At 37.8% G+C, this 27,800-nt stretch overlaps 5 protein-coding genes across 8 annotated transcripts in view; all 5 read right to left on the minus strand.

Moving 5' to 3' along the window:
- Nucleotides 1-19,262, minus strand: part of LOC104772645 (PWWP domain-containing protein 1) — a 94,594-nt gene extending 75,332 nt beyond the window's left edge. For both annotated transcript variants that reach the window (XM_087504746.1, XM_087504745.1), the window contains exon 1: nt 19,238-19,262. The gene's annotated coding sequence lies outside the window, so the exon portion shown is untranslated. The remainder of the gene's footprint in view (nt 1-19,237) is intronic.
- Nucleotides 1-19,262, minus strand: part of LOC104771203 (long chain acyl-CoA synthetase 7, peroxisomal) — a 55,356-nt gene extending 36,094 nt beyond the window's left edge. Inside the window, exon 1 of the mRNA XM_087504750.1 lies at nt 19,238-19,262. The gene's annotated coding sequence lies outside the window, so the exon portion shown is untranslated. The remainder of the gene's footprint in view (nt 1-19,237) is intronic.
- Nucleotides 1-19,262, minus strand: part of LOC104771204 (uncharacterized) — a 49,508-nt gene extending 30,246 nt beyond the window's left edge. The window contains exon 1 of one of the 2 annotated variants that reach the window (XM_087504753.1): nt 19,238-19,262. The gene's annotated coding sequence lies outside the window, so the exon portion shown is untranslated. The remainder of the gene's footprint in view (nt 1-19,237) is intronic. The other variant, XM_087504752.1, reaches the window with a different exon arrangement.
- LOC104771210 (serine--tRNA ligase, cytoplasmic) lies at nt 43-19,262 on the minus strand. 2 transcript variants are annotated; one of them, XM_087504751.1, is made up of 9 exons: nt 19,238-19,262; nt 2,186-2,425; nt 2,012-2,082; nt 1,641-1,802; nt 1,439-1,553; nt 1,165-1,358; nt 978-1,081; nt 692-875; nt 43-610 (listed from the first exon to the last, which is right to left on the minus strand). In XM_087504751.1, exons 2-9 carry the CDS (start codon nt 2,316-2,318, stop codon nt 218-220), a joined length of 1,356 nt encoding a protein of 451 aa, XP_087360877.1. In that variant the 5' UTR covers nt 2,319-2,425; nt 19,238-19,262; the 3' UTR covers nt 43-217. The 2 variants fall into 2 exon arrangements, with proteins under 2 accessions (XP_087360877.1, XP_010494006.1); XM_010495704.3 differs by having other exon boundaries at nt 2,186-2,432.
- LOC104772651 (serine--tRNA ligase, cytoplasmic) lies at nt 9,475-20,191 on the minus strand. Its single transcript, XM_087503919.1, is given in 10 exon segments — nt 9,475-9,573; nt 9,575-9,826; nt 9,912-10,164; nt 18,943-18,971; nt 19,068-19,261; nt 19,349-19,399; nt 19,402-19,462; nt 19,583-19,744; nt 19,896-19,966; nt 20,059-20,191. Coding segments are annotated over 10 exon segments (1,305 nt in total).
- Nucleotides 20,192-27,800: the final 7,609 nt, after the last annotated feature.

Consider the following 27,800-nt stretch of genomic DNA (forward strand, 5'->3'; position numbering starts at 1 on the left):
TATCCTGTTTTTTACTGAAGCAAAGTTAACAAGAACAAATGATTCGTCAAAGAAAGGGAAAAATTACTAAAGGAAATCATATAACAAATCAAAGGTCCTGGACCAGGACTCCTGGTAAAATAACTCGAAGTCCAAAAAAGATTCCACAAGAAAATGTATCGAAGTGTTTCATTGATTTCAAGAGAAAACAGAAGAGTCGTTAATCATAATATATCAATCAAGCTTTCGATTTCTTCCCTTTGGTATCAGCAACTACGGGCTTAGCTTTGAAAGGCAAAAACGTCTCTCCTCCCATAAACGGCTGTAGAACCTCAGGGATATCCACGCCACCCTCTCGCTGGTAGTTCTCGAGAATGCAGCAAATGGTCCTCTCAGTTGCAGTAAGTGTTGAATTCAGCATATGCACATACTGCTTCGTCTGCTCATTGCTCTTTTTCTGACCGTATCTGATCTCAAGCCTTCGAGCCTGGTAGTCTGTACAATTGGAACAGGACACAAGCTCTCTGTAAGTCTCCGACGACGGAAACCAAGCTTCCAAGTCATACTTCTTTGCAGCTGCATCGTTCAATGCTCCAGAGACAATCGACACAATTCGGTATGGAAGCTTTAGCTGCATAGAAATCACACAGTTGACTAATTAGAAACTATGGAGAAAAAAAAAAGGTTTCTTGACTTAAGATATAGAAATTACCGCTTGGTAAAAATCTTCCGAGTTCTTCATCATCTCATCCAGCATTTCCCATGAGGCATTGTCGTTAGGACCAGTGATGCAGAACTGTTCAATTTTCTCAAACTGGTGAACACGGAAAATACCAAGAGTGTCTCTTCCATGGGAACCAGCTTCTTTTCTAAAGCAGGACGAGTAACCAGCATATCTGGATCAAACCAATTATAATGTTGGCGGGAATTCCCAAAACATGAAAAAAAAAACAATAGTCTTAAAAGCTGCGAGTAGATATTACTATGTTTGTTTATACCTTAGGGGAAGCTCAGTCGGATGGATCCATTCATCAAGATGGTATGCACAAAGAGGCTGCTCAGCAGTTGCAATAAGGTATTTGTCATCTCCTTCACCAGTCACCTGGACAATACAACAACAATCTTCTCTGAATAAAACTACTCTTAACAGCATAATTATCTAATGTTTTGTAACAGATTAAAAACCTTGTAAAGCTCCTCATCGAACTGCGCCAACTGTGCGCACTTGGCCATAACATCCTTCCTCATGAAAAAAGGAGGCTGCAATCCAGTGAATCCTCTCTTTTTCAAGAAAGTTAACCCAAAGTTGATAAGAGCTTGGTTAAGCATCAAGCCATCTCCTTTAAGGAAAAAGCCTCTAGCTCCAGCGATTTCAGCACCTGAGTCCAAAATAGCATTACAATGAAACCCACTAACACATAATGAGGAGGAGGATGCTAAGAGTGTCAGTTAATGCTACCTCTTTTGGTATCTGCAATACCGAGCAGCTCAACAAGATCCACATGGTTTTTCAGCTTCAAACCAGGCGTAGGAACCAGCTTTTCACCCCACACTTTAATCACTGCATTATTAGCCTGCATATGGAAAAAAACACCAATAAACTTATAGATTTCTCTCACCACCATGTTGGACAAACTTTGAAGGAACGAAATGGCACAAACCTCATCCTTATCAATAGGAACCGAGTCATGGATCAGGTTTCCAACAGTCTCCAATTTGGCTTTCAAAGCAGCATAAGCTTCACGAACTTCCACCTCCTTTGCGGTAGAATCTTGTTTGTTTTTCTCGGTTTGCTGAATAATCTCAGTCGCATCTTCTTTTTTCTATTCCAGAAAAAACAAAAACGTTACAACAATGTTGAGTTTCTCATCTTTCTAAAAGGTTCGTCAAAGATTTGGTATGCATTCACACTAAAAATCAAAGCAAACACTAGAAATTGGTAGAGACAACTAATATCAAGAGTGACTAAATAAATTCTCAAACAACCAAAGAAGAACCACTATGGATCTAAGAGAAGGTTGCTAAAACTAACAATTTTGAGCTGCGCGACTTGCTTGTTCAGCTTGTTGAACTCTTTTCGGAAGCTCTCAACTTCAAATTGACCTGAAAACACACACAAAGTTAGGTTGAGATAAGATAACCAATTCAAATCTCAAATCCGTAAGAAGCAAAACGATTAAGGCGAGCGATCGTGGAGATTACTTACGCTGTCGCCATTCTTTGTCGAGCTTAATAATCTCATCAACAACTTCAACATTGGCAAATCTCCGGCGTTGCGATTCTCTGATGATCTCCGGATTGTTACCTTTTTCTTCCCGGAAAAGATTGATATCCAACATCTTTCTTTTTTGTGCCTTTCTCTGGGAATCAAAAGCTGAAAAACCTTTAAAATACAACAATTCTTATCAGATCAGCAGCCGCTAGGGTTTTTGAGAAATTTGTTTTCCTGTAAACTGATTTTGTCAATGGTTGGTTCCTGTAAATTTTATTAATTATTGTAAATTGCAATACAAATCCCCAATTTGTTCTCTGAATCACAGAAAGCCTCCCAAATATTTCAATTTCATTGAAAAGAATTATGTATCTTTTTGGAAGTTTAATACTTTGTCTTTTTTGGTTGGAAGAAAAATACCTCATTTAATTGAAACGTGTGATTTAATACTTAAATTAATAAATTTTGTTAGTTTCATGCTTACGATTTTTTGACAAAAATAAAATTCTGTTTTTACCCTTACTATGTCAATTCATAATTAATTTTAAATGACATGGTATTAATTTATGGACAATTCTTGGGTTCACCCCCACTTAATTAAGGAAACAAATTATTAATTAAAAAAACAAAATATGTATATCATTCAATTTTAAAGTTATTAATTCTAAACATTATATTATAGTTTTAATTATAATATAAAGTAAATCTAAATTACTTTTTTATAAACCCAAACCGACATATAATTTTGTTTAATTGTGTAATTTAAACCCTAATCATTTTTTTATAAACCCAAATTGAAATACAATTTTGTTTAATTGTAAAATCTAAATCCTAACCACTCTTTTATAAACCCAAACCGACATATAATTTTCTTTAATTTTAAAATCTAAACCCTAACCACTCTTTTATAAACCCAAACCGACATATAAATTTGTTTGATTGTAAAATCTAAACCCTAACCACTCATTTGTAAACCCAAACCGACATATAATTTTGTTTAATTATAAAATCTAAACCCTAACCACTATTTTGTAAACCCAAACTGACATATAATTTTGTTTAATTGTAAAATCTAAACCCTAATCACTCTTTTGTAAACCCAAGAATTTTTTTAATTTATAGGTTTATTTGAATTAAAATTAAATTTATTTAATATTTCTTTTTATTAATTTTAATTCAAATAAAATTATAAATTAATACCATATCATTTAAAATTAATTATTAATTGATATAGTAAGGGTAAAAACGGAAATTTTTTTGTCAAAAAAATCGTAAGTATGAAACTAACAAAATTTATTAGTTTGAGTATTAAATCACACATTTTAATTAAATGAGGTATTTTTCTTCTAACCAAAAAAGACGAAGTATTAAACTTCCAAATAAAAAATAAATGAGGTATTTTTAAGCTTTTTTCCCTTTTAGATTTTAGTGTAAGCCTATTTGTATTATAAATTTCTTATTATAGTCCTTAGTATTTATCTATACTATTAATTGGATAGTACAAGAAAAAAGAAAAAAAAAATATATCATATATCTATGTTGCCAAACAGACCTAATTGTCTGCATAATTAAAAAAAAAACATTTTTATCCCATATATTTAGTACTTTCTAAAACAACTAAGTCAGAAGAGTAAAAATAATATTTCATATAAATTAAATCTATTAACAAATTTATTGATTTTTTCCTAAATTCTATATATCGTGAACTATAAAAATAACCATAGTTAATATATTGCCATAATAAAATCATGTATTTATAGGTGTGGAGAAATTAATACTAATTGAAACTGAAAAATTAATATAGTGCTTAAAAATCGTGATATTAGAAAATATTCAGCCATAATTTTAGGAAAATCATAATTAATCCAACTTAAGCGTAACAAGATAGTAATGACTATAAAAGTAAAGTACTATTAGAACAACACACAATACTAAATCCAAAGAAAAGCAGACCTCGATATAAAATTGAAAGTGCTGGAAAAAGGTCAATTTCAAGATTAAAATATTTTTCATACCTCCAAGTCATATACTGCAGTATTTGGAGTGAAACTGCAAATGTTTTGGGAATATGAACTGTAAGTTTTTCAAATAAACTTTTAAACAAATAGTATTTTTGTAAACTTATAAAAACAAATGTCTAGCATAATTCTTATTCATCTTTTCTTCTTATATACAGTATATATTTAGCGGCTTCTGTTTTTTTTATTTGGATTCAATATTATCAATGGAGAAGGTGTTCTCAAGTTTTATCTAACCGAACAAGTTACAAGTTAAAACAAAGGTAAGCTTATTCTAACCTTATTAACATAATTTTTGTGGAGTGTAAATTAATATATCAAATTATATTAAGTCAGGGGTATGTCAGGTACTCAGAGATGAAGATATTATCAAGAGCAATTGATAAGTTTGTAATCAGCATTCCCAAATCCAGGATCTCCAAAGAATCAACAATTGGTAAGGATCTATTTATATTTCATCTAAAACATTTAAAAATAATACTCTAATTATGTGTATGATAAATCATGTTGGAAAAAAAAGAATTTCATTTTTTCCAACATATTATGCCAATCATGTATAAATTTTCACTCAATATGACCTAATTCATGTTATTTATTATTCTCTTATACGTTTTAACTTGAATTTTTATTGGCAGATAACTCCATATTTCCAAAAAAGTATTGATGAGTTCGAACTAGAACCATGCTGAATCAATCTTCTGGAGAGTGAAAAGTGAGAAAAGCTCTCGACTGTGATTTTACAAAAATATTTCATTAGGGAAATAGAAGAAATGGAAATATAGCTTACTTTACAAAATATCAATTCCATAAAAAATTATCTTTGTTGAAATCATTTGATGTTGGAGGAATTTGTAAAAAATAAAGTTGAATTATTGTATGGTTTTTTTTAGAGAAAGTTTCCTGGAAATTTAATATGAAATCGATTTTGATTAGTTTAACAATTTATTGGTACTAAATCATTTTTTTTATTAGTAATTTCTGTAAAAAGAAAATCTATTAAAATGAGGAAATATTGATTCACAGCGAATATGCTAAACATTTCTTTTTCAAATCCATTTTTTTCTTTTAAAACAAACTAGGTAACAATCCGCACTATGTGCGGTATAAAATTTTTATTAAATATTTTTACTGTAATTTTTATTCACAAAATTTATAATATTTATCGGTAATTAGAATCTAAAATTCGTTTGTGTAGTGTATATATATATATATATATTTAAAATATATATATATATATATTTAAAATATATATATATATATATATATTTTGTAATATAGTTGAAGTTTAACATGTGACAATTATTATAATATCAATATTATATTACCATATCATATGAACAAAGAGTTCTGAAAATTTATTTTAAAAATTTTATGAAAATGTAATTAAAGGATATAATTAAGTTCAAAAGAGAATATAAGAATTTTGGGTGTTAATTATATTTTTGGAAAACTGATGTAAATATTATCAAAAACTAATGACAAATAAAGGAAATAGTGTCTGGAGCTCTATGAGTGCGACACGTCAGCATTTTGTGTGAGAATGCTCATTTACACAACCATGATTGCTATTATTTCAAATAGTTTCAAGAATTTCTACCAAAATCGGAATATCTATGAAAACTACTCTATTTTATTAAATGTATTAAAAATTTACTAGAATTAATATAGTCTAAACTATATATTCTTATCCCAAAAAAGTAGTAGACTAAAATATGTTACATTTTAATTAGAACTGAAAAATAAAAAGTTTTATAATTAATAACTATTTTATAAACAGGATGTTTTCCTTATTTTTAAATAACTAATTCAAATTATAATTGTTTAAAATAAAATTAGATAGTATAAAACGTATTATAATTAATTATTATATCTAGCCATATTGTCTTACTTTTAGTCAAATAACCTTTTCATAAAATCAAATGCATTCTTTTATTCTCAAAAAATTGTTATGGGATGGGATGTTAATGCTTACAATCCTAACTGTAATATGTTTTTTTCTCAATTTATCTAGCATAAAAGTGTTCAATATAAATAATAGAAGACATTAATGTATAAAACAAAAATATAAAAGAATAATTTAAAAGAAAAATCTGCCCCATCAACAATATCTTAGTGTTTACACTTATTGACTCATTAATATCTACATGTAAATAATTTTAGTAATATTAAATCCAATCTAAATAATTCAATATTTTATTGTGAGTAATAATCATACAATTCACTAATACAACTCTGAAGTAAAGAATACCAAATGTTTTACATAAAAAGTTGGCAAAAAACGCTGCACGGACGTTCGGGTCTATCCCTAGATTGATATATCCAAATAAAATATTAATTATCACACAAAAAAATCAAATAATTTAAATAATTAATATATCCAAATGATTTTAGTTTGTAAATATTAAATACTCTTTTGCAAAATCAAACCAATTTTATTTCTCTTTCTATTTTCCGTTTTAATATTGTTGCTTTTTGTATTTTTTTTGGTTATATTTGGTTCACTTTTGGTTAGTTATGGTTATCTACTAAATAACCAAACCAAACCAAACCAAAATTTCTAAAATATCTAAATATTTATTATATTACTGTATATCCAAACCAACCGAAACCAAATGAAACTGAATGAAACTGAACCAAAACGAAAGAGTTAACTGAATGCCACAGCCTAACTTTGACTAGGCCCGGGCGTTCGGATAATATTAGAGTTCGGATCAGATATTTCGGATTTTTGGGTTTTCGGGGTTTAGAGGTATATGATCCGTTCGGGTATTTCTAGACTTTGGGTTTGGATCTGGTATATTTGGGTACCCGTTTGGATTCTGGTTCAGATCGGGTTTGGGTTCGAGTTTTCGTATTTAGAGTTTTGGAAACCGTTCAGATATTCTAAAATTTTGGATACAAGTTCGGATCAGATTTGTAGGATCGGATTTTCGGATCCAGGTATTTTGCCGAGGCCTAATTTTGACTCAGAATTCGAGTATTTTGTTTTTAAAAAAAGATAAACGTAACTAATCGAAAAATGGATTACAGTCCGAACAAAAATCGATATTATAATGATGTATTTAATTCATGTATGTGGAACTATTTACTCCTGTATATCTCGCGGAACGGGTTTTTATAGGGTCAAAAGATTTAAAACCCAACCGGTATAACGTGTTGGGTTTATCTCTTTGATATCTCTATTTGGGTTATTTGGGTTCACGATGTTTTAATTCATTTTCACGATTTTTTATCCCGTTTGATAGTTTATAAGTATGATAGAATGGTCAATCTGGTTCACAACTCATCCAGATTCATCATTATGTCAGTCCAAGTTCCATGTGAAATGAGTCTTATTTCAAACATTCACAAACTGGATTGAAATCAAACTAATACAAATTTGGATTATAAATACTATACTAAATTTAGTATACGAAGCCACTATAAGACTCATGTGTTATAAATCAAAACACGTAAGTGCAGATCCAAAATTCTGAAAAAAGTATTTAGAAAAAAATCTTGTACGTATGTGCGGGTCCGATCCCTAGTTATAATTAAGTATGATCATCATTTTTGTTTGTTTGTAGGATTATCGTTATTTTTTATAAAGTCGACCTCAATACTTTCTATTTTAATTTTAAGGTGTTATATTAATTTTATATGTAGTATAATATGACTATATATGTGAAATTTATGTGACATTAAAATTGTACAGTCAAAATTGGTAACAAAATAATTAATAACATTACTTGTGAGTCATGTAAGTTTAATAACTATGTCAAAACTCAAAATCAAATATATGCACGTAGTGTGCGGGTACTTACCCAATATTACGTACACAATACTAGATTTTTAACACGTGGTACACCGCGTGCATATAATTTTTATTATTATTTTTATATTATATTGTATTTATTTGTTAAATATTGGATGTTTTGCAAATAGAGGAATAACTAAATTTTCCGACCGTTTATGCGGCTAAATGTTTATATTAATTTTTTAACCCATAATACATTTCATGACCATTTGTTTGTCATATTTATTTTGTTTTGTTTAGTATTTGAGATTCTATTTTAATTTTTAATTATTATAACAAAAACTAAGGGATCTAAAATACATAATAAGTTATTTATACGCTTTGATTAAGTCACATTTTTTCTAATGATTTAATTATTTTACACAATTTTAGTTAAATGAATTTAATTTATTATGTCAAATATTCTAATATTTGTATTTGTAGCGTTGACAAATAATAAAATAATAATTTAATCCGTGTTAGCACAAATTTAATGATATTTTATTAATTCCAACATGTCCTTTTTATAACTCATCTACTATATAATCATATTATATAATATTTTAAACTTTTTAAATTTTACGTATTCATAATATTTTAAAATTTTATTAAGTATATATATATATATTAATTATAATATTTAAATAAATATGAATCGAAGTTTTTTCTACGTTAAGGGGGATGTATTCAACTTGATATTTTAAGTGATTTGGATAAATTTTACAAATCCTCTGTTATTTAATTATGGATTTGAAAAACTCTATTAAAATCCACTGTTATTGAACTAATGATTTAAAAATCTACTTTAAAATCCACTGTTATTGAGCTAATGATTTAAAAATTTACTTTAAAATCCACTGTTATTCAAAACAGTTTGTGGATTTGGATTTTAATGATTTTTAGAGATTCTGGAGGATTTGAGAGGATTTGTTTAGTTAAAAATACAGAAATCCAAATCTCATGATTTGAAAGAATTTTACAAAAAATCATATCAAGTTCCCTAAAATCATCAAAATCATTTAAAATCTCATGAAAAATCAAATCACTTGAAATATTATATTGAATACACCCCCCTAAGAATTAAAGCTTACAATTTTGGAAAATAAAATGGTAATCAAATTGTTGTCTTCTTCGTTTTCTTTGTTTGCAAATGATTCAAAGATAAAATATCTTCAAAACACAATAAGCATGTGGTTAAATATATCATAGTTTTTGTTTCCATTTTGATTGTTGTAATTTTTTTAGTTGGAATGGAATGTTAAATATTTAGGAAACAAAGTAGAACCCAAAATGTAATTAAAAAATGTATATATATAGATTGTATTATTGTATTTAGCATCATCTCACATTATTAAATTATTCCACCTCGTCGCACTACGAAATTGGAGATGAATGAAATATATATCGAAACAAAATGATCGTAGAATCTTTTTTTATTTAAAAAGAAGAAACATTTCTGTATTTTATAATTTGCTAGACTTAGACAGACTTCATTTTTTGAAGGGCAAAATCTTCTTGCCGCCCATATACGGCTGCAGAACTTCCGGGATATTCACACCATCATCTCGCTGGTAGTTCTCGAGAATGCAAGCAAATGGTCCTCTCTGTCGCGGTAAGAGTCGAATTCAGCATATGAACATACTGCTTCGTCTCCTCATTGCTCTTTTTCTGACCATATCTGATATCAAGCCCTCGAGACTGATAGTCTGTACAGTTGGAACAGGACACGAGCTCTCTGTAAATCTCTGACGCAGGAAACCATCCTTCCAAGTCATACTTTTTAGCAGCTGCGTTGTTCAAAGCTCCCGAGACAACTGACACCACTCGGTATGGAATTTTAAGCTGCATGCATTGCAGAGGAATCATCATATATATAACAATTTTGGCTCATTTAGAAAACGTATGAAATATTAGGAAAATTACATACCGCTTGGTAAAACTCTTCCGAGTTCTTCAACATCTCTTGGAGCATTTCCCACGAATCATCAGGACCGGTGATGCAAAACTGTTCGACTTTCTCAAACTGGTGAACACGGAAAATGCGACGTGTGTCTCTTTCATTGGAACCAGCTTCTTTTCTAAAACAGGTCGAGTAACCAGCATATCTTATGGGAAGCTCGGCCGGATGGATCGATTGACCGCGATGTTTTGCACACAGTGGTTGCTCCGCAGTTGCGATTGTAAAGGTATAGAGGACAACAATCACTCAAACTGCTTGGAAATGCGCCAAGCAAACGCTTTTATTCAAACTTATAAAAACTCCCTTTTACAAGTTATGAATCTAAGCCTACTCTCTTGTCTATCTAACACAACACCCTGTGTAGATCTAAAAGAGTAAAACACACTCACCTTCAAAGCTCTTTTTGTTTGCTCGAAGGTTTACAAATCTCTCAAACTTTTCCCACGAGTGCTAACTCTTTTTGCGGCTAGCCCTCGTCTCTTTAAACCCTTCACTCACGATCTCTAACCTAGATCTTAGTGAATCCCTAACTAAAAGGAAATATTCCTTATCCTAAGAAATATCCTCCCTTAACTCTCTCGATCAAATATACCCTCAATATCTTCGTGTATATCTTGATCTTCTTCTTCCTTCCTCTTCACGCTTCTTATCACAGCGTCCATAATCTTCTTCCACGTCAGCCCATCTGCCACGTCAGCATATCAGCACTCTGAGACACTTCGCAAGCTCCTGTCACCCTCAGAGCTCTGATGCACTTACAATCTCCCCCCTTTTTGACTGAATCTTGCCACACAAGCAACCGCAGCATCAAACCTGAAAATGCACAGACAACACAGCCAAAACAAGAACACAACCGTACTAGCAAAATATTCCAGCAAGCAACACAAGACGGTTAACCGATAAAGACTTGTTAAAAATAAATTGTTCAAAACCAAAACAGAAACAAAATAAAACCAAAACAGAAACAAAATAAAACCAATAAAAAAAAGTCTCAAGTTTTAAACAGGGGAGAACCACATGAAATCAAATAAAAACAATGAGCAACAATAACAACTGCTCCCCCATAGCTTAATCTCCCCCTCAGGCCTCTGAATCAGACTCATCTCCCCCTGCTTGTTTGGCACAGTTTAGTCAAAAATACCAAGAAACTAAACCAGAAACTGGAGCAAACATCAAAGTGAGAAACTACTTACCAGCGTCCAAGGCATCTTGCAGGATCTTGATCGCCAACCGGATGGCTTTCCGCTCTGCAGATGTACCACTACGAATAGTATTTTCAGCGGGCCGCGACATAGTCTTCTTCCCCTTTGTCTTTTTCACGTCTTGTTGCTGAAGACTCGGGACAGGACGCTGAGCTGCAAGGAGCTGATGGATAAGGCTTGGAAAAGGTAGACGAAACCCTGACTGAGCTTGCAGACCAAACTGTATGATCTGTTCATAGATCATCCTCCCAAAATCAAACGGAATACGATGCATGATCATGTAGATCACCATGGCTCTGTTCGCGGATATGTACCCTGTATTCACCGTGGGAGACCAGTTGCTGCAGCAAATCTTATTCAGATCCTTGATCACTGGGTCCTTGATTGCCGTCGACACAAGCTGCTTGCAGGTCTTCACTTGACCACCAGACAAAAAGAGCGCGAGATCCTCCTCCAGGATTGCAGCTGTCTGTAGCTTTTGTTCACGAACATCAACTGATTGAAGACCAAACAGAGCATTGATGCGGCTTGGGGAAAACTCGTACATCCAATCTCTGACAAGCACATCAACTGAGTTTCCTTCAACCTTAACTGTAGGAAGCTTTGCCCAGAACTCATAAACAACCTCAGAATCATAAGGGACAATTTGGGTGACTGTTTTCAACAGACCAGCTTGATCAAGCAGCTCCCTAGTAGAAACACCAACTCCCTGAGTATAACAAACCTCAGCAGCAATGGTTAGAGAGGCGAAGAAACCATACCGTCGAGCAGCCTCAGCAGACATGAACCGTTTTGTGTCAAAGTCCTTTGACGATGCACCGCGTGAGGAGGACACACTCTTGTCCTTACGGAGAGACGGACGCTTGGATTGACGACCATCTGTATCCACAGCTGATTGTCTTTTACGCAGACGAGACGAGATCCCCTGATTCGACACTGTGGGAACAGGAACATCACCAGTGAGATCGACCACCGGAAATCGAGAAGTCACCTCTCTCGGCGGAGAAGACGAAGAGTCGCAGGTTTCTTGGTTCCCGTGAGAGGGCGAGGGAACTTGATCCACCCGAGTCGGTGATGCAGTGACAGACTCCTCCTGAGACTGGTAGACCACCATGGCAGTCGCGGGATCAATCGGAGCAAGTGGAGTGGGCGGAGGCAACGAGGACGGTGGAGTGTGAAGCTCCTCATCTGAGCTGGAGTCATAGTGGAAACCACTAAAGATGGACTTCATCGTTGATAGAGCGTTGATCGAATGGAGAAAGAGAGATTTGAGCAGAAGATTAATCGACACAGGATTGAAATCGCAAAGGTGATGAGGAAAACGCCAAAACCCTAGCTGCTCCTTTTTATACACCTCCGTGAGTCTCAATGGGCTGCACAAACTCGGCCCAAAACATTAAAGTTTCCTGAAACCACTTAATTGAACATTAGTGTACACTGCATCTATTTCCTCATTTGACTGCATTCAATCGTTAATTCAATCAATCACAATTAATATTAATGCATTAATAAATCTCATTCTTCCTCCTTTTTAATCCAATTAACAGATTCATGAATCAAACACACAGATACACACAACCACTAATGACAGATTTATGAAGGACCCTGAACGAGAATTAAACACATATGAGCAATGAATATATTTTTTGTTTTTTTTTTTTTGTTTAAAACTTAAACAGTGCAGAAGATAAAATACTAACCAGACCCTTGTCGTATCAGTCACTTGTTCAGAACCTTCACTAGAGACTATCACAACCTCTTGAATTGTCGAAGATCAGAGGAAAGTTGCATGTGGGTAGTCTTTCACATTTGCATGCCTTTAGTCTCAAGTCCATCCCAACATGTTAAGGCAGCTGGAGTTCATCTCTTTGAAGAGCACATAATATATTTTTTTCCTTTTTTTCCCTTTTTTTTATTTTAAACAGCCTTATGATGACTGCTTCAGCATCTTGAGCTTCAGTGACGTCATTTGATTGCGTCAGCCACTGATTTGGAACTCATCATTTCTTAGGTTATTAAACCTTCGAATGATTGTGCATGTCTCTTCACAGCTCTTTGACCTCCTTAATCATGACAACGTTTAACAGGATGGACAGACCGGCATGACAGACAGCTATTTCCCACACTCTTTCAGATGTTGATCTCCTATATATTCCAGGATTTCTATGATCTGTTCTAGCTCCAGTTCCTGCCTTAGACCAACACAACTCAGAGAGATAGTTAGAGTTCACAGACACCAATAGACTTCCTCAGATTTATGAATCTGTTGAAATCCAGAGGCTTAGTAAACAAATCAGCCAATTGAAAATCAGTGCTCACATGGTCTATCTCAATCAGTTTCGCCTCAACAAGTTCACGAACAAAGTGGTGTCTAATATCTATGTGTTTTGTTCTAGAATGCTGGACAGGATTCTTAGAGATGTTTATAGCACTCAAATTATCACAATGAATTAACAAAGTGTCAGAATCCATACCATAGTCAGAGGACATTTGACGCATCCACAGGAGCTGTGTACAACAGCTGCCCAAGGCAATGTATTCTGCCTCAACGGTTGACAGTGAGACACTGTTCTGCTTCTTGCTGTGCCATGAAATTAGATTGTTGCCCATAAAGAAGCATCCTCCACTTGTACTTCGGCGATCATCCACAGAACCGGCCCAATCAGCATCGCAGTACCCGCTCAGACTGGTGTTGGTATCCTTGGTGAAGAAAATACCAAAGTTCACTGTCCCCTTGACGTACTTGATGATCTTCTTGACTGCTAGCAAGTGAGACAACTTAGGCTTGGCCTGGAACCGTGCGCAAATCCCCACTGACAGACAAATGTCAGGCCTACTTGCTGTCAGGTAGAGCAAGCTCCCAATCATACCTCTGTATAGTCGTTCATCCACATCCTCTCCTTCCTCATCTTTTGAAAGCTTGTCATTGACTCCCATAGGTACCTTGGCTTCTTTACTCTTCCCTAAACCAAATCGCTGAACCAATTCTTTAGCATAGGTGCTTTGAGACACAAAGATCCCATCAGCTGATTGTTCTACTTGCAGACCCAGGAAGTATTTCAGCTCTCCCACCATACTCATCTCAAACTCCTGTGACATGTTCTTCACAAACCTTTGCACCAGAGATTGACAGGTAGAGCCAAAAATAATGTCGTCCACATAGATCTGCACAAACATCAAGGCATTGTTGCTGTTGAGAACAAACAGTGTCTTGTCTACACTTCCACGAACATATCCTTGATCCAGAAGAAACGTTGTTAACCTCTCATACCATGCTCTTGGAGCCTGCTTGAGACCATATAGTGCTTTCTTCAGACGGTACACATGCTCAGGATGTTGTGGGTTCTCAAAACCTTTTGGCTGTTCTACAAACACTTCTTCTTGTAGAATCCCATTCAGAAATGCACTTTTAACATCCATCTAATGTAATGTAAACTTGAGAGCACATGACATACCAAACATGAACCTGATAGATTCTAGCCTTGCTACCGGAGCAAAGGTTTCATCAAAGTCAACTCCTTCGACTTGGGAGTAACCTTGGGCCACAAGTCTTGCTTTATTTCTCACAATGCATCCACTGGCATCACTCTTATTCTTGAAGATCCACTTCGTTCCCACTATATTGACATTAGCTGGTCGTTTAGTGAGTTCCCACACATTGCTGCGCTCAAATTGTTCCAGCTCATCTTGCATTGCAGCAACCCAGAACTCATCCCGAAGAGCCTCTTTGTGATTCTTTGGTTCCATAGTGGAAACAAAACAGGCAAATTGAACTATCTCAGAGTCCTGAGAGACAGTGTCTGGAACTACAGTCTTCTGTTTCCTTCCAGCCAACTGAGCAAAGTCAATCTGTTTGCCCCTGGTAACTCTACCCCCCTGAATCGCACCGATAACATCGCCTGAGGAGTGATTCCGATGAACCTGAGAAGATGGAGGAAGCTCGTCTGTTGACAGTCCAGGGCTGGCATGTTCACTAACACTCCCAGAGGCTTGCTCAGACTTCTCATCATCAGTTACCAGATCCTTGTCAGATAGAACAGGCACCATATCAATTCGTTGAAACGAAGTATCATCAAAAACAACATTTACTGTTTCCTGAACTGATCTTGTGCGTTTGTTGTAGACACGAAAAGCAGTGCTGTGTCCGGAGTAACCAAGAAAGATCCCTTCATCACTCTTTGAGTCAAATTTACCCAACTGATCCTTGTCATTCAGAATGTAGCATAGACAGCCAAACACATGAAAGTAGCTTACAGTTGGTGGCTTACCTTTCCATAACTTATAGGGAGTCTTGCTGGTTCCTGGTCGGACATACACACGATTGATAATGTAGCAAGCAGTGTTGACAGCTTCATCCCAAAACCGATGTGGCACTTGATTCCCATGGAGCATAGCTCTCGCCATTTCTTGAAGTGTTATGTTCTTTCGTTCAACAACGCCATTCTGCTCTGGGGTTCTCGGAGCAGAGTACTGATGAACAATGCCCTGATTTCCGCAGAATTGATCAAACTTGTCATTCTGAAACTCTCCTCCATGATCACTCCTAATAGCTTGGATTGAACTTTTTCACTTTTAATCTGCAGGGCAAGAATGCGAAAGCATTCAAGAGCATCAGCCTTTTCACGAAGAAATCGCACCCAGGTGTAGCGAGTGAAATCGTCCACCATGACAAAGATGAACCGTCGTCCAGAAATGCTCTGAACTTGAATTGGACCCATCAGATCCATATGTACTAATTGGAGTGCTTGACTAGTGCGAACATCTGTCACAGGCCCATGAGACGTCTTGACTTTCTTGCCTTTGTTGCAAGGACCACATATGAAATGTGGATCACCTTTCAGCTTTGGAATTCCACGCACAACCTCTTGATTAGCCAATTTCATCATTGTGCGAATGTTGAGATGACCAAGCTTCTGGTGCCACAGTTCTGTATCCAACTCAGCAGTCGTGTTAAAGCACTGTATTGATGATTTCCACATGTAACAGTTGTTACCAGATCTCCTGCCTCTAAGTCTTATTGACCCTTGTTGATCCACAGCCTTGCACCCCTTCTTGGTGAATGTGACATCTAGACCTTCATCACACAACTGACTGATACTTATCCGATTAGCCTTCAACCCTTCGACCAGAAAGACATCCTTAAGATGTGGTTGAGAATCACCACCAGTTGTGCCTTTTCCTCGGATTGTACCCTTTCCTCCATCACCAAAAGTAACTCTCCCTCCAGCAACACCTTCTAGATGTGATAGATTATCACGGGCACCAGTCATATGCCTGGAGCAACCACTGTCAAAATACCACTTGGCCTGATCAACCTCTGTTTTTTCTGCTGTGAAAGCCACATGACAGTAGAGATCATCTTTCCTGACATACTCCTGTGTGTTTCTCCTTACAGCTGGATAAAACCCACGACGTTGCATAAGGTTAGATACACGATTCTGGAACTGATAGCATTGGGCTTTATAGTGAGTTAGATGCCCACAATACCAACATCCTCTCCGTCTACTACGCTGAACATGTCTTTGAGACGTCTGCCGAAACCCACTAGAGACATATGGCAGCCTAGTATTTACCTCAGGAAACACCACCATCCTTGGGTTTCTTGAATTCGGATTCACAGGAACCTGATCACACCTTCTAGTCATTTGAGAGAACTTCCTCTCCTTCAGCTCTGGTTCAGACTCCACTCCTTTGACGAATTTAGTGGTTGGGTTGGTGTTTGTTCCTTGGTAACCCAGACCCCACTTCAGATTGCTGGATCTTCCAGTGCTCAGCAATGTATCCAAATCTTTGGTTCCTTTATTCAGCATCATGATATTCTTCAGCTGTTCATCTAACTGCTTCTCAAGTCGCAGAGTCTTTGCCTTTTCTTCACTTAATTCTTTAGAGATCATGGCAACATGAAGCTGTAAGGTATCTCTCTCAGAAGTTAATTGTGTGTTGTCTTGAGTCGTCTGAACCACCGTCTTGATGAGAAGCTCTATCTGATCTTCTACTGACAAATCTGCCTCTTCTCCTTCTGAATCAGAATTCACCTTCTCATCTACGTCCTTGGTTTCCAGCACCACATCATCTTTTTCATCTTCCTCAATTACACCCAGCAGTGCAAGGAAGCTGTTAAGAACCTCTCCTTTGCCGACCTCTTCATCTGAGTTGCTTTCACTCCAAGTGATGTAGGACTTCTGCTTGTTTTCTCGTGAGGGACAATCAAACTTAGTGTGATCGTAGCCCTTACATCCATAGCATTGCAAAGAGTTCTTCCGTTTGTTGTTTGGACATTCAGACTTGTAATGCCCAAAACCCTCACATTCAGCACACTGTCGTTCTTGCTTGTCACCCTTCCTGATCTCCTTATTAGTATCAGATTTCAAGACCGATGATGTTCCCTTCTGCTGACCTCTTTCCATCTTGCAAAAGTATTTCTTAACCAGCAAGCCGACTTTTTCTTCATCTGCAACTTCCTGAGACTCTGCAATCTTCTGTTCTTCAATGGCTTTGAGAGCAAATGATTTCTCATTTATCTTTTCCTTCTTCTTCAGCTGTATCTCAAATGCCTGCATCATCCTAACCACTTGATTGTACTTGAGCTCATCAGAATTTAGTGAAACATCAATAGCAGACCTGTGTGGTTGAAACTTATCTGGCAGACTCCTGAGGAATTTCTTCACCAGCTTCTTGTCCTTGTAGCGTTTACCCAAAACTACAGCTTCTTGTGCAATACCACTCAGACGACTGCTGTAATCAGCAACTGACTCAGTTTCTGTCATGTGCAAGTTTTCAAAATCTGAAGCGAGATTGTCCAGCCTTGTACGTTTGACCCTACTTGTGCCTTCAAACGTGACTACCAGAATGTCCCATGCTTCCTTGGCCGCTTCACACCCTTGAACTTGATTGAAAATGTCCCTAGGCAAAGACTTGAAGATAACTGACAGAGCCTGTGAGTTATGTTTGGACTCTACTTTTTCTTCGGCCATCCATTTCTTCCTGTGCTTAAGCACCAAGTCTCCCTTCTCATTTTTCTCCGTCGGATGAGACCAACCATCTTCCACCACAAACCAAGCTTCCATGTCAATGCTTGAGATGGCCTGCTTGATTGACACTTTCCAAAAACCAAAGCACTCAGGATCGAGTTTCAATGGTGATTGAACCGCAACAAAATCCAGTGATTTCTCCATACCCTTGCCGCAAGATCTCACCTGTTGAAAAAGGATATCAGAACTTTTTATCAGGTGCTTGCTCTGATACCAATTGTAAAGGTATAGAGGACAACAATCACTCAAACTGCTTGGAAATGCGCCAAGCAAACGCTTTTATTCAAACTTATAAAAACTCCCTTTTACAAGTTATGAATCTAAGCCTACTCTCTTGTCTATCTAACACAACACCCTGTGTAGATCTAAAAGAGTAAAACACACTCACCTTCAAAGCTCTTTTTGTTTGCTCGAAGGTTTACAAATCTCTCAAACTTTTCCCACGAGTGCTAACTCTTTTTGCGGCTAGCCCTCGTCTCTTTAAACCCTTCACTCACGATCTCTAACCTAGATCTTAGTGAATCCCTAACTAAAAGGAAATATTCCTTATCCTAAGAAATATCCTCCCTTAACTCTCTCGATCAAATATACCCTCAATATCTTCGTGTATATCTTGATCTTCTTCTTCCTTCCTCTTCACGCTTCTTATCACAGCGTCCATAATCTTCTTCCACGTCAGCCCATCTGCCACGTCAGCATATCAGCACTCTGAGACACTTCGCAAGCTCCTGTCACCCTCAGAGCTCTGATGCACTTACATCAATAAGATATTTGTCATCTCCTTCACCCCTCACCTGGAAATAACAAACAAACCAAACCTCAAAACTACTCTTAATTAAGTCTTAATTAATAACGTAATTAAACATAAAATTTTGCAACAGAGTAAAGACCTTGTAAAGCTCTTCATCATACTGTGCCAATTGTGCGCACTTGGCCATAACATCCGGCTTCATGAAAAAAGGAGGTTGTATAGGCGTAAATCCTCTACCTTCCAAGAAGTCTAGGGAAAAGTTGATAAGAGCTTGGTTAAGCCTCACACCATCTCCTATTAAGAAAAAGCCTCTCCCTCCAGCAATATCAGCACCTGCGAGTACCCGCAAAATAGCATTACAACGAAAAACACGGATTTGAGAAGGTGCTGATAAGTGAAGTACTGTTCAATGCTAATTACCAATTTTGGTATCAACAATACGGAGAACACCAATGAGATTCACATGGTTTTCAGCTTCTGATCGGGCAAAGCATACCTCCTTTGACCCAAAACTCTAATCACAAGATTATCTTCCTGCATTTGAAAAAACACACACACATGCATGGGAACTGTGTCATGGATATAAGATTTCCAACAAGCTTAATTTTACTGTACCATGATAAAACTTGTAAGAAAAGGCACAACATCACTAACCTCATCATCACCAATGGGAACTGTGTCAGGGATAAGATTTCCAACTGCCTCCAATTTGGCTTGCAAAGCAGCATATGTTTCACGAACTTCCACCTCCTTCGCGGTAGCGTCTTGTTTGTTTTTCTCCGTCTGCCGAATAACCTCAGTCGCATCTTCTTTTTTCTACTCCAAAGAAACCAAAAAAAAACACACTAAAATCAGTCTCCATCTAGCTATGACATTCACACTACGTAACATGACCACAAAATCACCAGAACTGATATCTAAAAACACTGAAAAGGTTCCAATAAAATCTGAGATATAATAAACTAACAATTTTGAGCTGAGCGACTTGTTTATTCAGCTTGTTGAACTCCTTTCGGAAGCTTTCTACTTCTAATTGACCTGAAAACACAATGATATTTTGATAGCATCAAAGCTCAAATTTGTAAGCAATCTGAGATCGAACGAAAGCATCGGTCGTGGAAGATACTTACGCTGACGCCATTCTTTGTCGAGCTTAATAATCTCATCAACGAGCTCTAAGCTAGCAAATCTCTGACGTTGCGATTCTCTGACGATCTCTGGATTGCTACCTTTTTCTTCACGGAACAGATTGACTTCTATCATGTTTATTTTTTTTTTGTGTGCTTTTCTGTGTGAATCCAAAAGCTGAAAAATAAAGTTAGAAATTGCACGTATGATCAGCTACAACACACACTGATTTGATTACAGCGACTACGCCAAATCTCAAAACAGGGGCGAAACAGAGCACAGAGGACAATAATGTGACGACTAGGGCTTTTGTATTTTGTTTTCCTAATTTATATTGGGAAAATGTCATTAAAATCCTAATTGTTATAGAATTAGTGTGAGTATACATCACCTGCACATGCAAGTGTCTCTCTTCATGCAAAGCATGTAACACTTGTTCACTTGTACACCACTTGTCACCAACCTCTCTATTCTTATCTTTGTATCCTCTATCTATAAATATGAGTCATGTAGGAGAAAACAATGTAGTAGTGAGAAGTATTTCTATCTCTCTAGTTTTCTCTCTAGTTTCTCTCTAAAGTTCATATACTCATCTCTCTAGATCTCTTCTACTTTGATCCTTCTTATAATAAACATCTTGTTGCCTCCAAGCTTATGATATAGTTTACAACACGTTATCAGCACGATGTCTTTACCGCTGGAGCTTTTACGAGGTAAGTAAGTTTATATTGTTTCAATTATGTTATAGAACATAAATAATATAGACATCGTAAAATTATGCCTTTTTCCGGATTGATCGTCATAAGTTGTAGGCGTTTCCTCCTTTATGATCAAATATACAGCTAAATCATATTTGGACCAATCGTGAGATATATGGTAGGCTCTGCCTCCTTCATGATCAAATAAAAGCATTGTTGGTTTAAATTGAGTATGCGGAAGCAAATTAGAGAGAATGTGAGATAAAATGAGAGCTTGTATTAGAATAGCTTTTACAATGTCGGCCAAAGGCCTTAAATAGAATGAAAACTAGGTTAACAATCCCACCAACTCGACAACTTGTAGATAGAGACATAAAGAGAGAGAAGGGAGCGATCCCAAGATAGAAAGCGACGTGACCTTGTCTCCCTAAGGGAAGCTATCTCGTGACTCTTATCCTCCAACGGTTACATTCTTCTTCGAGATCCTTCTAATGGGCTTGGTATTGTTTCCAACCCCAAGCCTTCTCATTTCTCTCAATAGGCCTCAACCTTAAGGGTGGCCATTAGGACGATCGTACGGACGTCCGTACGGACAACCTCCAAGTCTTAAGTAACATGGTCAATACTCCCCCTCAAGCTTAGCCAAGTGAAACGGCTAAGCTTGGAACCCGCACAAGACCACCTCGTTAAAAACCTTAATATGGAAAACCACATGGGACAAAACCATATCAAGGAAAAGAGTGTGCTCTCCACGGGTTAGAGGAGTCTTCTCATGGATGTGTAGGATCGACTAGTCCAAGTTTGCTAGAGATATACTCGCAAATCTGTGGACTAGTGGCTTTTGTGAAAATATCGGCCAGTTGGTCCTTGCTCGGCGTGTGACACGGTAAGACAACCCCTTCTTCAATCTTCTCTCGCAATGTGTGGCAGTCTACTTCGATATGCTTGGTCCTCTCATGGAAAACAGAGTTGGTTGCTATATGTATTGCCGCCTTGTTGTCACAGTGCATAGTGATGGGTTCATCTATCTCCACTCCAAGGTCCTTGAGAAGACCTTTGAGCCAAGTTAGCTCGTTTGTGAGCTTCTTCATGGCCCTATATTCTGACTCGGCACTTGATTGAGACACCACCTTCTGTTTCTTCGACTTCCAAGTGACTAGGTTCCCACCAACAAACGTACAGTATCCTGTTGTAGACCTTCTATCGGTTGTGTCGCCCGCATAGTCAGCGTCGCAATAGCCAACGAGCTCGGTATTGTTGTTCTTTCCCATCCAAATGCCGCGGCCAGGGCTTCCCTTTAGATAGCATAGGATCCTCTCAACAGTGTTCCAATCAAAGTTTGTTGGTGCTTTCATGTGCTGGCTTACTTGGTTCACAGCATAGCATAGATCCGGCCGTGTGATGGTGAGGTAGATCAGCTTCCCAACCAGCCGCCTATATCTGCCCACGTCCTCATATGGCTCAGCCACCTTGTTCGGTAACGTCTTCATCTCCCCCTTTCGCTTGACCTGGTAGCCTTCTTCTAGTGGCGTAGAGACCGGTTTAGCCCCCAGCTTACCAGTTTCCTTGAGCAAGTCCAGCGTGTACTTCCGTTGGGAGAGAAAGAGTCCTTCCGGCGATCGAGAGATTTCAATCCCAAGGAAATATTTCAGTGCGCCGAGGTCCTTGATGTCAAAGGATGAGTGAAGGAGAGTCTTGGTAGTGGAAATACCTTCCTTGTCATCGCCAGTGATGATTATATCATCGACATAGACGAGCACCACGACGCGACCGCCGGCAGTCCGTAGAGTGAACAATGTGTGGTCGGCTTCCGAGCGTCGAAAACCATTGGTGCGAAGTGTCGAGCTGAGTTTGTGGTACCACGCCCGAGGGGATTGTTTGAGGCCATAGATGGCTTTGCGAAGGCGGAGAACTTTGCCCGGAGCCACAAGATGTTCTAAGCCCGGAGGTGGGTGCATATACACTTCCTCTTCAAGCTCCCCCTGAAGGAAGGCATTCTTGACGTCCATCTGCCAAAGGTCCCACGAGAGGTTTGTAGCCAAGGAGAGGACGACACGAACGGTGTGCAGCTTGGCGACCGGGGCAAACGTGTCCGTATAGTCGGCACCGTATGTTTGTGTAAAACTGCGAGCCACAAGGCGAGCCTTATAGCGCTCCACATCGCCATTGCTCAGGTACTTAATTGTGAAGACCCATTTTGAGCTGACCACCTTCTTTCCCTTGGGAAGATCCTCTTCGTCCCAAGTGTGGTTCCGGATCATAGCATCGGTCTCATCATCAACCGCCGCTAACCACTCTTTGTGCTCTTTGGCTTCATCATAGGTTTGAGGAACGGATTGAGCATCAATCTTGGTGAGGAAGGCAGCGTGTTCCTGAGGAACCAGGTCAAGTGAACACACCGCTTGGATAGGATGGGCCAAGGCCTGATTGTTGTAGTAGACCCGCTTATCTTTCCATGTCGAAGGATGAAACTTTAGACGTTGACTTCGCCGGGGAAGAGCAACCATAGATTCCTGTGGGAGAGCATCGGTTGAGGTCACGAGATGATCATTGTCCTCATGAGTAGGCTCGGCACATGGTTCAGCCGGAGGAGGAACAAGCGGCACGGAGGCATTTTCTTGAACTTCTTCTTCTACGGGTGAGATAGCGGGTACATCCGGTTCATGTGAGGTCGGAGTAGGCTGAGCATGGCTCGACGGGCTCGATGGAGTGGTGATGCCGAGGTGATCGAGGAGGAACCGTAGGTTGGCCGAACGATCAGAGTTGGACCGAGAGAGATCCTTGAGACTGTCCCAATCCTTTGTCGCATAGTATCCTTGGTGTTCAAGGAACCGCACTTCTCGAGAGATATGTAGGCGGCCAGCAGCTGGATCATAGCACTTATAGCCCTTCTGACTTGTCGAGTAGCCAATGAACATACATTTGGTGCTTTTGGCGTCGAGCTTAGTCCTTTGTTCCCCTGGAACCAAAACAAAGCATACACACCCGAAAACGCGTAAGTGATCCAAAGATGGTTTAAATTGATTGAGTACCTCATATGGAGATTTGTCTTGTAGAACTTTGGTAGGAGTCCTATTAATCAAGTAGCAAGCCGTCATGACAGCATCTCCCCAGAATCGTTTGGTGACATTGGTTTGGAACATCATCGACCTCGCCACTTCCATAAGGTGCCGGTTCTTCCTCTCGGCCACGCCATTCTGTTGGGGCGTATATGGACAACTCGTTTGTTGTAGAATGCCGTGTTTGGACAAATGATCTTTGAGTCTATGACTGGTGTACTCTCCCCCATTATCTGATCTTAGTACCTTTATTTTTGCATTGAAATGATTAGTAACATAATTCTGAAAATTAACAAATGCATCATAAACCCTATCTTTAGATGGTAACAATGTGAGCCAAGTATATTTTGATTTTTCATCAATAAAAGTCACAAAATACTTGTTATTGTCTCTAGATAGGCATGGTGAGGTCCAAACATCAGAATGCACTAAGTCAAAACAATGTTCATAAATGGTAGTAGATTTAGGGAAAACCGATTTGCAATGTTTGCCAAGAATACAAGGTTCACAACTTGAACTATCAAAAGAAAAATTAGGCAACATTAATTGAAAAGCTCTAGAGTGAGGGTGGCCTAGTCTAGCATGCCACACCTCACTTGAAATACTACTAAGATCCGATTTAAAAGAAAACATATTAGGTGAACTTGATGAGTTTTTCTCTAGGACATAGAGATCTCCCTTAGCATCTCCACCTCCAAGAACCTTGCCAGTCTCAATATCCTGAAAATGCACACTGTTAGGACCAAAGATGGTATAACAATTCAAATCGGTTGTAGCTCTCTTAACCGATAATAGGTTAGATGTAAAAGTAGGCATAAAGAAGGCCTTTGAGTTCTTATCAAACAACTTTAAATCTCCTACACCTTTAACTGGTATCCTATCCCCATTTGCAATAATCACATTTCCCACAGCCGGCTTTATGTTGTGTATAAGGCTCGGGTTACTTATCATGTGATGAGAAGCACCCGAGTCTACAACAAGCGTTTTACTAGGTTGTGAAGCAAAGAAAGTGATACCAGATTCCTTTAGGGCTGCAATGGACTTGATGAGGGCCTCCAGGTCTGATTTCCTCACAAGATCTCCAAGAGAAGCCGCCATGGCCGTAGCCGCCGCGTTGCCTTGGTTTGCTGCACCGGAATCTTGGCCGCTTGGTCCTTCTTGCGAGATATGCGCCTTGAACTTAGCCGGTTTGAGATGAGGGTGAAGGATCCAGCACTTGTCCTTCATGTGTCCCTTCTTCTTGCAGTGGTCGCACACCATTGTTTTCCGGTCATCTTGCTTGTAGACTCCTTTGTTCGCGGTAGCCAAGTCGTCCTTTCCACAAAAAAGACCAAGTGAACCTTGCTCCTTTTGCACTTGAGAACACACGTCTTCAAGAGTAGGTAGCTTGTCTCCACGGAGAATGTGCTTAATCAGGTCATTGAACGCCGGATTGAGAGTGAGCAGGAGACCAAACACCTTGTCTTGCTCCTTTTGTTCATTGAGGATGGCCGGATCGATAGTACTTGGCCGGAGCATCTCCAACTCGGCCCACAATGACCGGAACTTCCCAAAATGCTTGGTAAACTCCAAGTCTTCTTGATGGAGACCGTTGATAGCCTTCTTGACCTCAAATACCCGAGTCAAGTTGGTCACGTTCCCATACACATTCTCTAGCGTCTCCCATAGCTCTTTGGCCGTCTCGCAGTACGAGTAGGCTTCAAGAATCGGTGCGTCTAGCGAGTTTTGGAGAATGGCAAGCACGGTCTGATCTTCTTGGAACCACTTGACTTCCTTCTCGAGATCAGCCTCCTTGTCTTCTTCCGTTCCTTCTTTATCGTCCTCCTTAGTGGCTTTCTTGGGGAGTTGGTCCGTTTCTACATGGATCCAAAGTCCTCGGCCACTGAGAGCGGTCTTTGTGGTTCTTTTCCACAACAGGTAGTTTGCTCCTTTGAGCACCACCGGGGTAACAATAGGCTTGTTGTTGTCCATTGTTAGGTAGAGTAGCGAGAAAAAACGATAGAGTAGCGGATAGAATGGAGCGTGAATGAGTGAGTAGAATGAAGAATAGAGTAAAGGAGTGGTATACGAGTAGAGAATGCAAAGTAGAATCAAATAAGAACAAGAAAAAGAAGAGGAGAAAGTTTATAGAACCATGGATCAATAAACTTGCTCTGATACCATGTTGGTTTAAATTGAGTATGCGGAAGCAAATTAGAGAGAATGTGAGATAAAATGAGAGCTTGGTTAACAATCCCACCAACTCGACAACTTGTAGATAGAGACATAAAGAGAGAGAAGGGAGCGATCCCAAGATAGAAAGCGACGTGACCTTGTCTCCCTAAGGGAAGCTATCTCGTGACTCTTATCCTCCAACGGTTACATTCTTCTTCGAGATCCTTCTAATGGGCTTGGTATTGTTTCCAACCCCAAGCCTTCTCATTTCTCAATAGGCCTCAACCTTAAGGGTGGCCATTAGGACGATCGTACGGACGTCCGTACGGACAACCTCCAAGTCTTAAGTAACATGGTCAATAAGCTTGTCTTTTCCGGATTGATTGTTATATATGGTAGGCTTTGCCTCCTTCACGATTAATAAAAAGCTATGTCTTCTCCGGAAAGTTTATTTTATATGACAGGCTCTGCCTCATATACGATCAAATATAAAGCTATATAAGTTCTGGATTGATCATTATACATATATAGGCTCTGCCTAATTTATGATCAAATAAAATACTTTGTCTTTGCCTCACTAAAATGAAAATAAGGCCTCTTGAATCCTTACATGGGAAGCTATGATTTCTATTTTATTTTTTAAAAAATTTTCCATCTATTTATTTTATTTGCTAAATGATAAATATGTTTTATATGAGATTTAATGAGATGCCTTTAAGATCAAAAATATATTTCTCTTATGAGAATATATAAAGCACGTGTACCTATATTTTATAAAATGCAAAATTAATTGGAAAGTCTAGATGAGCTAGTCTATCGACTTCCAATGGCATCAGATTCATAATTATTGATGTCTAGTGTTCTCCAAAGTCTCAAATAAACTCATGGAGTTTCAAAGAAATTTTGTCTGCGTAAAATTATTATATTAAGACTATAAATAAATATGGTATCGCATGTTTGACCATATTGGAGACACGCATGTATATATATTTATATCATACAAAAACAAAGATGGCAAAATGATAATAATATGAAATTCTCTAATGCTTCAAGCATAGTGTTACCGGTCAATCCATCCCGGTCAATCAGTGATATTAAAAATCATTGAGGATTTTGTTTAGAGAACTAAAAGTTGTTTTAAAAGTATTGCATGCCCCCATGAAATTGTAAGCACACGACTTCATTCATATTTCAGGTAACATCTAATTTTTGTTAAATTTCTATTTGTTTATTTAAATTTATTTATATTTATGGAGTCGATGGTTGTATACCTCCTCCTTAATTCTGTGGTAGGCTATGCCTCAAGAATCATATATTGTTGGCTCAATCACCATCCTTTTGGATTAACAAGCTCATTGTATATATATGATATGATGGTTTGATTCCTTTGATAAACCCTCAAATCAAACTTCAAATATAATCGATCTAAAATAAGATTCGATCAAAGGTGAATGTACATAAAAGTCATCATCTTGAGAGGGGATAATACTAATCTCACATATTATAAGGATCTAACAAAATAGACATAACCGAAATTGGTATGTTGTTGATCCTAAAGTGGGATTCAGTACGAGATGAATGAACTCCAAGAGTTATCATCTCGAGGGAGAGAATTCAAGGAATCCCACATCGACAATAAGTCGATAAACTTTGGTGAATTTGACACCCCATAGCGATCTAACTTTGGTGAAGTCATATCCTTTAGTTTATCACATATATATGTCGCATGTGATAAAGTGGAGCATCCATGATGTTCACTCTTTAAATGAGCTATAATGAATCGTTCATAGCGCAACCCCAAGAGATTGCAAAACGGTTCTTGATGATTTAATC

The sequence above is a fragment of the Camelina sativa genome, chromosome 20 (assembly GCF_030686135.1).
Source record: "Camelina sativa cultivar CO46 ecotype springtype chromosome 20, ASM3068613v1".
NCBI lineage: Eukaryota > Viridiplantae > Streptophyta > Magnoliopsida > Brassicales > Brassicaceae > Camelina > Camelina sativa.